Below are 11,780 nucleotides of genomic sequence, written 5' to 3' on the forward strand. Positions count from 1 at the left end.
GCCTGCAGTCATCCATTCCACCAGGCACCTACTCCAGCTACTACTTAATAATCTATTTCCACTCCTACCTACTTCTCTTAGTCCTAATGGCACCCTGATGGCGTGCTAATGGCATTTTTTTTAAGCAAAGTGCTCCAGCCCACAGTGCCACACCTTCTCCCTCTGCTAACCTGAGTGAAATTGTGCCCAATCACAAGGGAAGGACTGTTACATGTAATCCAAGACACGCGAGATCCAATGCTGGGAAGATGACGTTGTGCCTCGTTTTGGGATCCGAACTTTTGGGGAAGACCCGAGCGGGACGGACTCACTTAGAATGAGTCCAATCAGCTAATGTGAGCAGTCAGCTGAGATGCACTTTACTGCATCTCAACTGACTGCACACTGATCGGGAGGAGATCACCACGGAGATTGCATTCCCTTAGGAAGTTGCGAGTTACTCACAGGGCCTTCCTGCACCAGACGGCACATTGGTGATCTGGCAGCCGACACGTTACTGCATATCAGCTGACCGCACATCAGTGGTGGGCTGAGCCGGGGGGCAGAGTGCCAACTGCCCAAAGGCCGGTTCCCGCCAGCGGCTGCCCTCCACTCTCTCTCTCCTGAAGAGAGACAAAGGGGCCTGGAAATGAAGAGACACAGGGAGCCTGGAGAACCACAGGGGGCCTGGGGATGGAGACATAGGGGGGTCTGGAGTGACACGGGGGGCCTGGAGAGACACAGAAATTGTTTGATCAGGGAAATTCACATTTTGCCCTGCACAAAAACATCTGTTACCATATATTATCTGGTTATGATAATGACATTGGTTATATTTCTACGTAAACAGGCATCTTCCAGACAATGTGATCTCCTACATGAATAGTGAATGCCGGCTGAAGACGCTGACCAGTGAGGCTCAAATTCTTCAGAGGTTCCCCGTTGCAGAGAAACCACCATATAGGTAAAAAATTATGTGACACCTGTTTTCACATTATTTTAGTAAAAATAATATTGATAAATATGCCCATAAATATGATTAAAATATAGGACAAAAAAAAACAACAAGTCCTATTTGCTAGCCAAAATCCCCGTTTTCTCCAGTAAAAGGATTTTTTGCCCTTTGGCAAATCTGTCCTGAATTCTATAACTTTTAAAGATGGGTCGCTGCTAATGGACCTGTGCTGAGTGTTTGCCCCAGACAAATATTTGGCACCAAGCCTCTGTATGGATCAGAGCGAATTGTTGTAATATTCTGCAGGAGTGATTTCAGGCCCACTCATGGGTTACAGTAAGAAAAGAGGCTGACAGAGCATGCTGATATGTGTAGTACATAAGAGACAACAGGTTGCCTGAAAATATTTTTTATTTTCCCGAATCAATTTAGCATTCCTTGTTGAGATAATAAAAGTGTACAATGTTTCATGTGAGCTTGTAGGATCTTAAGCCGCGTATCTACTAGCAGATATTAATGAGCGATTGCACGATTATGACATGCGCGCACCCGCTGGTCATTTCCGACATCAATCATCGGCTGAACATGCCGGTCAATCTGCTGATAACGACAGACTGGCCATGTTAAGGGATGAGGGATGGGGCCTACACTGAACGACTAATCGCTCAGTGTAGGCACTACAGGGGATGGGGAACGACAGTACAATTACAATGTTGTAATCGTACTGTCCTTACCTCATCTGCTAGTGGATACACGGCTTTCATTTACCTATGGCTCTAACACACAGGTTCTCAAACTCGGTCCTCAGGACCCCAAACAGTGCATGTTTTCCATGTCTCCTCAGAGAATCACAAGTGAAATAATTTGCTCCACCTGTGGATGTTTTAAAATATATCAGTGAGTAATGACTTTTCCTGTGCACCTGCTGGGTGACCTGAAAAATTTGACCTGTGTGGGGTGCTGAGGACCGAGTTTGAGAACCACTGGTCTAACATGTCCCATTAGGAATAAATAGAAACAGCAGGATGCCCTCCCCCCTTTTCTGTTTTCCCCTGCCCCTGATAGGACCAATGAGGGATGAAATCACTACATTATTACAAGAATGTTTGTTTATACCTCTACTCTAATATATATATATATATATATATATATATATATATGAATAGAGGTATGATTGTATGTATATATATATATATATATATATATACACACTTAGTATAATGGCCTAGCACATACATAATGGTTTTAAAAATGCCACAGCACAATTTAAATAGAGCTATTAGCAGTAATTAAGTGATTGGGCTGGGGAATGATAGAACCAGGTGAAACTAAGTGACACAAGGCTACAGGGAATGGTCACTGGATTTATAAATCACCTGAGTGAGTTACTGCCATGTATTGAGGAGTAAGGTCTGTACTGCAGCTGCTGTGTAGAAGTAAAAGGTAAGAAGCTGGTTGGTGGGGTTTGTGTATCAATGGGGGCTTCTGCCATGTAAGGAATCTATAATGGTTATATTTTTACTTTAATTCTCTGCTGCTGGGACTTGTGGTTATTTATAAGAAGTAATGCAGTTTATCTTTAGATGTAAAATGTATGGCTGGTATCATTGTTTGGTGGCTTATTTTAGTGTATCTATAGACAGAACATTTTTTGCTACCTATCTGAGGCTGGGCCCACTGGAGGGGCCTCGGTCAGTAGATTGGGCTTTGTAACAGCAGACTCACGGCCCTGCCCAGCACATTCTGCTTTGTGCTGGTTTCTAACTTAAATTTTGCAGGCTGTGTTTTAAGAAGAAATTATAGTTTGGAGCTGATGGGAGATAAAATTGTGAAATATATATCACCAATCAAGCTTTGATACATATGCCCCTTATAGGGGAATTCAATATGGAGCGAAAACTCTGTTTTTGCGTTAATATCGCACCTATGACTTCATTATCGCAGGCTTTAGTTCTACACTGTATTCAATTTCAAAGACTTTTCGCAGGTTCGAAAAGTCTTTGAAAAAAAATGGGGATAACTTTTCACCACTGAATAGGTGGTGAAAAAAGTGCAGAATTGGGGTTTAGGGGTGCAGGCTTAAAAAAAAAAAATAGCCTGGGAATGACATTTTAAAATGCACCCCTGGGAATTACATTTTAAAAAGCTGTCAAAAAATGTTTTTAAAAAAATAGGGACACCCCAAAAAATTAATTTAAAAAATGGGGAAAAAAAGTGTTTAAAAATAGGGAAATAGGTTCAGGGCTATTCTGCAAGTATGCGGCAGGTGTATTCTAGAATAGGCTATGGCGGCAGGTGCATAGTTGCAGAATTTTTAAAAACTTATTTTAGGGACTTAAAAATATGCAAGTACCCATTTTCATGTACCCCAAATTTGATGGGACCACTTAAAAAACTGAAAAATAACCTAAGTGCTCTTCTGCAACACTTCAATGTCGGGGAAAAAAACACCTGCTGTGGCTATTTAAATCCCTGACTTTCATTTGCAGGCTAAAACGGGGGTACCCATAGTGATCCCCCATGTTTTTACAACTTTAGGGGGTTCCTACAATTTTTTTTCAAGGAAAATTTCGTAGTTTATTGCAAATCCCATTTCGCCATGTCCCGTTTTCGTAGATTTGATATTGAATGCGGGGATAAAGGGGGCGCGCTACTGATACTTTATCCCTGAAAAATCTCAGATGTGGAGCGAAAAGTCCAGCACTGACGTTTCACTGCCATATTGAATACCCCTCTTAGAGGGGTATTCAATATGAAACGTTAACTTCACTGTCGAAGTTAACGTTTCATATCGGAGTTTTTTCCTGCGTTAAAGTCTGGTGCACGCTCCCGCTTATCCCCGTAGTCAATATAAAATTAACGAAAACTGGAAACTCCGAAGTTGGATTTGCGTAAAGTTATGAATTTTTCCTTAAAATAATTATAAGACCCCCTAAAGTTGTAAAAACATGGGGGAACACTATAACCGCAGCAGGTTTTTTTTTTTTTTTTTTTTTTCTCCCGACATTGAAGAAGTGATGCAGAAGAGCACTTAGGTTATTTTTTTCGTTTTTTAAGTGGTCCCATCAAATTTGGGGTACATGAAAATGGGTACTAGCATATTTTGGTGTCCCTAAAGTAATTTTTAAAAAATTCTGCATTTGTGCACCTGCCGCTATAATTCTATTCTAGAAAACATCTGCCGCATACTTCCAGAATAGCCCTGAATCTATTTCCCTATTGTTTAACAATTTTTTTCCCATTTTTTTTTTGCACCCCAATTTTTTAATTTTTTTGGGGTGTCCCTATTTTTTTTTTTACCTTTTTTTTGACAGTCCTTTTTTAAATGTCATTCTCAGGGATGCATGCTATATTTTTTTTTTTTTGAGCCTGCACCCCTAAACCCCAATTCTGCACTTTTTTTCAACGCCTATTCAATGGTGAAAAGTTATCCCCTGTTTTTATCAGACTTTTCAAAACTGCGATAAGTCTTTGAAATTGAATACGGTGTAAAAGTAAAACCTGCGATAATTACGTCAAACCTCTGATATTAACGCAAAAACGATGTTATCGCTCCCATATTGAATACCCCTGTTAGTCTGTTCTCTTCTTTGGTTTACGGTGGCTTTTCTATTGTCTTCAAACTTTAGATAGATGGGTTAGTTATGAAGTTTAAAAAAATAAAAATCTTATTTGGTGTGTTTGCCAGAGGGCTTTTCTCACTAAGTGACTGGTTTATAGTTGAGAACCTGGAGCTTTCTCTAGTGATGCATTATTTTTGTGCCACTTACCTCTGTCCACAACTCCACATGGACTGACAATTTAAGTCTATTTAACAAGTGGTGACAAGTTAACTGTTTGTTGCTAGCTAATGCCATCTTAGAATGGCAATGGACTTTACTTGCAGTGGCAGACCAGCTGTAGTGGCTTTGCTGGTTCCCCTGAGTCAAATGTGTATTATTGAAACTGTTTTCTGGGAGAGTTGGGCTGCCAATGAGTTGGGTTTTCACTAGGGCTTCATGTGGCTTCCTAGATTAGTAAATAGTGGAGCAATAACATCCTGTACTGCTGATAAGCAGTTATGTGGAGGGATTTCTCTCCTCGCCAACATGACACTGCTGGCAAAGTGTTCATCAATATGCGCAGTCTGCCTGGTGTGAACTGAAAGCCTTATGGTGCGTACACACTGGGCGATTAAAGTGGACGACTGAACGATAACGATATCGTTATCGTTCAGTCGTCCACTTTATCGTCCATTTTTAACACAAAAAAGATGAACGATGACGACGACGCGCGTTCCCACGGGTCGTTCGTCATCCTCGTTCATCGGGCTGACATGCAGGCCAACCTGACGACCTCGTCAGGTTGCTGCATGTCAGGGAATGGGTGAGAGAGCCCGGCGCTGAACGATATCGCTAATGATATCGTTCAGCGGCTGTGCTCAATGTCATGAACGACATTGAGCACAGCCTGCCGGGGACACACTAGACGATATCGCTCAGGGAGCATATCGTCTAGTGTGTATGCACCTTTAGACTTTGCATGTCTTTCATGGATAGGTATAAAACTCCCAATGGTGTTACCTAGCAATTTAAAACCTTTTTGTTGCATTTTAAATTGAGTCACTGCACAGTTAAACTGTTAAATAGGAGGCAGGAGTGCTAGAAGGGGGTTAAGGTGGGTACAGATAGCCCGGGTCTGATGTAAAGCAGAGCTCTACTTGTTGGCCACTAGCATAATTGGATGGTCGGTAACTCTGGCTGATTATGTGTTTATAACCGAGATCAGAATGAAGCCTGTTGCAATGATGAAGAAAAGTGGACAGAGGACCTGGATTCATCTGATGAAGGGGACAGTGAAGCCTAAAAAGGACTACAAGAAGCACCTTGGCAGAGTCCTAAATCAGGTATGGTGCAATGTACATACTTGCTGGAGTTTTTGACTGGTAGATGGGACCCATACAGACTCCTGCATTTTAAATGGTGATGAATCAGAACTTGTTACATGGCTACATACCCCACTTAGGGCTGTATTCAATTAGGTGTGGAAAAGTATTGCAGGCGAAATTTCACCATGCGGAAAGTTTCCAGTGTTCAATTCCGGAGACTTTTTGCAGGTGTGGAAACTCAATGCAATGGAACCGGCAGAAAAGTTTCGCTTATGAATATTTGTCGAAAAAAAGTGCAGAATCGGGCTTTTGGGATGTGGGAAAAACCCCTGCACCCTTGGGACAGTCCCCCAAAGGTAAACTGGGTAAAGTACTTTCATTTTGGGGGTGAAAGACCAAAGTTGGGGGACAAACATAAAAACTAGCAAATTAGACTCCGGGGGGGTCCCCAAGTATGCCCCAGGTGTCTTTAATTTTGCAGGTACTTGCGGAGGGTGGATTGTTTACATGGTTTTTGTTTTTTAAACTTCACTTTAGCAATGTTAAAATATGCTAGCACCCATTTTCATGTACCCCAAATTTGCTGGGATAATTTATTTGCTCCAAAAACAACTGCTAAATGCTATTCTTCACCACTTCTGCAAAGACACTCAATAGCAGCTATTGAGATCATTTAAGCACCCCAAATGCCTTCAGCAGGCCTATTTGGGGGGGTATCTATAGTGGTCCGCAATGTAAGTGCATCTTTTGCGGAGTGCAAGGCTGTTTCCCCAAATCTGACAGCACTTATCGCCTGTTACAGTTTCGCCGGGTCCCATTTTCCCTGATTTCTAATTGAATATGGGGATAAGCGGGCAAGCGTGTGATAGTTTTTGGCATTTTAAACTAGGGATGTGCAGGCTCGGTTCTACTCGGTTCCGTTCGGTTCTTTTTACCGGATCTTATTGGGTTTCAGCTGTCACGAGTTTTGGATAGCCAATAAGATTCGGTAAAAAGAACCGAGTAGAACCGAGCCTGCACATCCCTATTTTAAACCAGCTATGTAGGCAAAGTCCGGCATGTGAAAGTAAGGACTTTTCACCTGGAATTCAATATGCTCCATAGCATGAAGGAAGTGCTCACTCCTCTGGCCTGCAGGGGGTGTTTGAGTATGAGGAGTACAAAATGAAACCTTAAATATCACTTGTTTTGCAGTAATCTGCAACTGGAGGCCCAGGAAGTCAGGGTGGACATGGCCTGGCTCTGATATAAACATACTATTGTGTTGCCGCAGGGGATAGTTTTTCTTTTGTACTTATCAGAGCTGCAGTACTTGGGAGGCCTGTAATGACACTCTGTGGCAATGTGAGCATTTGGCGATTTTAATCTATTTGGTTTGCTCTGTATATTTTTCTAGTAAGCATTTTAATTGGTTACAATCTTTATACCTCTGCCCCAGGCCCAGAAGAACCAGAATGTCTGGGCCCTGGATCTCCTTAACAGTCAGAACATCGGCAATGATGGCTTCAGGCTGATAGCGGCAGAAGCTGCGCGACTCTCCCGCTGCAGACGCAGGAACACCATAACCAGACAGGAGATCTGCTCTGCTCTGACAGAACTGTACCCAGCAGGATGCCAGGCGCACCCAGTGATGGATGGACTGTGCGCTGATCATTCTTGAATAACTTGTATATCTTACTTGCAAGAGCTATTTTAATAATGGCACTGTAAATAATGGGCCATTGTAATGTTTTTACTGGTACAAAAATAAAAATATATTTTCTTAATTAACTTTCCCTTAATGTTCCAGAAACTATTCCCTTCCCTAGTGCACTTCTCGTGTCATGGCAGTCTGATATCCAGCATGTTAATGTCTGTTTCCCAGGATATTCCTCCCTTGTGCATGTGAAAACAAAAAAAATAACTAACTGCTGATGAAGCCAAAATAACATGTGGGAGCGAGGGAGGAACACAGAATTTCCATATCAGCCTCCCAGTTCCTGTGACAGTTTCCTGTCCCTTTTTTTTTTTTTTTATTTTAATCTTTTCTTTCCCCCCCACCCACCCAGTGGCTGTTTTTGTGGGAGGAGTTGGGTGTAGAGGGTTAAAATCCCTTTCTGGACCAACTGACAATAGCCTCTCAAGTGTCCATGCAACACCAGATATTTTAGGTGCTCTAAATGGAGCAGAAGAAATGGTGCATGTTCAAACAATAACTTAAGGCCCCCATACATCGGCAATCGATTTGTGTATAAAAATCTGTAATGTATGGGCTTCGCAGAATGTAACTAAAGTGACGAATTGTTAAATCAGATTGTCCAACATGTCGGATTTCACAGATCGATTGCGGCTGTAGTTGCTAGTGTATGGACACTATTGGCAGACTTGCAGACCGTTACTAGTAAAATGATGGGCTTTCAAGATTGGCAGATCTGTCTTTGCTGAAAGTGATCTGCAAATCACTGAAAAAGATCTGTAATGTATGGGTGCAGATTGCTAGATTGGGAAATCCTAAAATTAAGCAAATCTTCAAATTGTGGTTTTCAGTTTGCTGATGTATGGGGGGCCTCTATGCATCCCCCCACCACCAAACTGCTGGGGTTACTGACCCTGTCACCCTGATTCAGGAAGTGTGGTCTTATATAGGACATGCAGTTGAGACTCCATTGGTTTGGTGGTAGACCCATTCAAATACTAAGCTGTGCTCACTTTCTCGCACTGCTTTGAATGGGAAATTGGTGTGACACTGATGGCTCATTGTCATCCCAACCACCTAGAAGTGCTGGACTTGAAGACTCTTTGGCATAAGCAGTTGCGTAATTTGATTGCTCAGTTCATGCACACTGATTAATTGGGTGCAGCCTTATCAGTGGTCTGATAAACACCCTTCATTACTATTGATGACCTGTTCTCCATTAGGATACTAAAATCGCAAACTAAATGTAGAACATTGTGTTTATAAAGATCATAAATCTGCAGCACTTCTGCAATTCACATTGGTCCCTGCCCAGTAGACTTCCTAGGATGATTCACTTCCCCACCCAATGTAATGGTTTTCAGACATGCCAAAATCCCGGGTCGATGTCTGTTCATGTGCAAAAACTTAGGGTTTTGATATCATTTGACAGGAGTTCCATATAGCAGGATAGCTCTTCCTACACAAGATTTTGAAGTGACTTCCTGCCCACAGGCAAATGCTCCAATACTGCCTGTAACTGTAAGCTTGTGGTTCTGAAGTGCTGTTTTGAATATATTTTGGGATATACTGAAAGACCCGACTTTAGGAATTAGAGATCTCTCTGAGGATATCACTTTATCAGAGACCTAGCTAGAGGTGTGTGTTGTGTACCAGTCAAACGTTTGGACTTCTTTTATCATTCAATGATTTTTGTTTAAATTATTTTCAAAATAGTAGATTAATATTTAGGACATCAAAACTATGAAAGAACACACATGGAATGATGTAAACAGTGTTAAACAAATCAAAATATGTCTTATATTTTAGATTCCTCAAACTAGCCCCCTTTTGCTTGGATGACAGCTTTGCACACTCTTGGTTATTCTCTCAATCAACTTCATGAGGTATTCTCCTGGAATGGTTTTCCAACAGTCTTGAAGGAGTTCCCAGAGGTGCTGAGCACTTGTTGGCTGCTTTTCCTTCACTCTGCAGTTCAACTCATCCCAAACCAGCTCAAAGGTGTTTAAGTTGGGTGATTGTGGAGGCCAGGTCATCTGATGCAGTACTCCATCACTTTCCTTCTTGGTCAAGTCTGGAAGTGTGTTTGGGGTTATTTGTCTTGTTGAAAAACAAATGACAGTCCCAGTAAGTGCAAACCAGATGTGATGGCATGGCTCTGCAGAATGATGTGGTAGCCATGCTGGTTAAGTGTGCCTTGAAGTTTGAATAAATCACCAACAAAGCACCCCCTACACAATCGCACTCCCTCCATGCTTCACAGTGGGAACCACACATGCAGAAACCATCCACTCACCCTCTCTGCATCTCACAAAGACATGGCGGTTAGAACCAAAAATCTCAAATTATACTCAGACCAAAGTACAGATTTCCACTGGTCTAATGTCCATTCGTTTCTTGGCACACGCAATTCTCCTTGTTGTTCATCCTCAGTAGTGGCTTCTTCACAGCAATACGACCATGAAGGCATAATTCATGCAGTTTCCACTAAACAGTTGATGTTGAGATTTGTCTGCTACTTGAACTCTGTGAAGACTTTGGTCTCTAATCTGAGGTGCTAAGTAGTGGTTTCTGAGGCTGGTAACTCTAATGAACTTATCCTATGCAGCAGAGGTAACTCTTGGTCTTCCTTTCCCGGGGGCAGTCCTCATTAGCCAGTTTGATGGTTTTTGCAACTGCACTTGAGGATACATTCAAAGTATTTGAAATTTTCCGTATCGGCTGACCTTCATGTCTTAAATTAATGATGGACTGTCGTTTCACGTTAGTGAGTTGAGTGGTTGGTGCCATAATATGGATTACAACCGTAGTCAAATAGTGGTGTTTACTAACACTACCTCTGCACAACACAACTGATGGTCTCAAACACATTAAGAAGGCAAATATTTCCACAGATTGACTCTTGACAAGGCACACCTGTTAATTCAAAACCATTCCAGGAGACTACCTAATGAAGCTGATTGATGACCGCTTTACACACTCTTGGCATTCTCTCAAAGCAAAATGGGCTACTTTGAGGAATCTAAAATATAAAACCTATTTTGATTTAACACTTTTTTTTGTTTACGACATAATTCCATATGTTGTGTTTCATAGATTAATGGTGAAGACATCAAAACTATGTTGAAAATAATTTAAATATTCAAAAAAAACCATTGAATGAGAAGGTGTCCAAACTTTTGACTGGTACTGTGTGTGTGTGTGTGTGTGTGTGTATATATATAAATATATATTTATTTCAACCTGAAATCTGTGGGACAACTTTCAACATATGGCTCTATCTGGGCTTCCTCTGCCCTCAAACACCTGCTTTTTTCATGTCCTGGACACTCCATACTGAATTCCCTGCTTGGACATTGTAAATTTACCACTTTCCTTGCTGGACTTGCTGCTTTCCTCCCCCTCACGACACATATCTGGTGCCAGTTTCTCTATACAACTAATTTGTACATGCACTGTTGTTTAATGTTACCTGCACTGTTTTGCTCTCATGCTATCAACTGCTATTGAGCTTGCTCATATTTCCCTAGCTCCCTCTTCTATGCCATGCCTTTATTTAACCCCCCCCCCACCAAAAAAAATAAATTAATTAGCTGCTACATAATCTTGTCTTTGCTACCTAGTCCCTTCTGTCTCCCCCTGAATATCCCATTGCTCAATTCAATCACTTCTCTTCCACCATGGTTCTATTACACCACTCAGCCCTGCACTCTTCCTTCTCTGCCGATCACCTCTACTTGCATCACACTAAACCTGCAGGTTTCCTCCTCAATTGAGTCTGCACCATTCCTACACTTAATCAACCTGCTCCAAAACAATCTCTCATCCATGCTGCAGCAACACATGATCTCATTCACATTTCTCCCCTTTAACGCTGTCCCTCGCTCCTGCATTTCCCCTTAAGATACCATTGATCTTGCTGCTCTCCTCTCTGGTGACATCACATTCTCATACCCCATGCTCTTGGGGTTGGCGTGGTGATGTAGGGGTCGTTTTATCCCCCTCTTGCTCAACTCCAAACTATCCTTTGCATTCTTTCTTTGGGGTTCATGCGATTTGCCTCTTCCAACCTGTTCACCTATGAATAGCTGTCCTCTATCATTCCCCAGGCCCTATCTCCAAATTCCTGTACAACTTTGCTTCCTGGTTCCCCCACTTTTTCTTCAGACCTGCCCTCCCTCATCTTGGGTGACTTCAATATCCCTGTTGATGTATCCACTGACCCCTCTGCCTCTAAACTCTGCATCATCATTTGAGCTCAATAGACCTCATCATCCTTCCATGTGAGTGGACAGTCCTTGATC

At 42.0% G+C, this 11,780-nt stretch overlaps 1 protein-coding gene across 1 annotated transcript; it reads left to right on the plus strand.

The window, feature by feature from the left end:
• The first annotated feature begins 2,271 nt into the window (after positions 1–2,271).
• On the plus strand, positions 2,272–7,567 carry LOC148524086 (histone H2B-like). Its single transcript, XM_088472419.1, has 3 exons — positions 2,272–2,377; positions 5,702–5,819; positions 7,240–7,567. The coding sequence occupies exons 2-3, from the start codon at positions 5,703–5,705 to the stop codon at positions 7,459–7,461; spliced, it is 339 nt and encodes a 112-aa protein (XP_088328545.1). The 5' UTR covers positions 2,272–2,377; position 5,702; the 3' UTR covers positions 7,462–7,567.
• The last annotated feature ends 4,213 nt before the right edge of the window (positions 7,568–11,780 follow it).

This window comes from Taudactylus pleione, unplaced genomic scaffold (genome assembly GCF_031769625.1).
Source record: "Taudactylus pleione unplaced genomic scaffold, aTauple2 ptg000122l, whole genome shotgun sequence".
NCBI classification, from domain to species: Eukaryota; Metazoa; Chordata; class Amphibia; order Anura; family Myobatrachidae; genus Taudactylus; species Taudactylus pleione.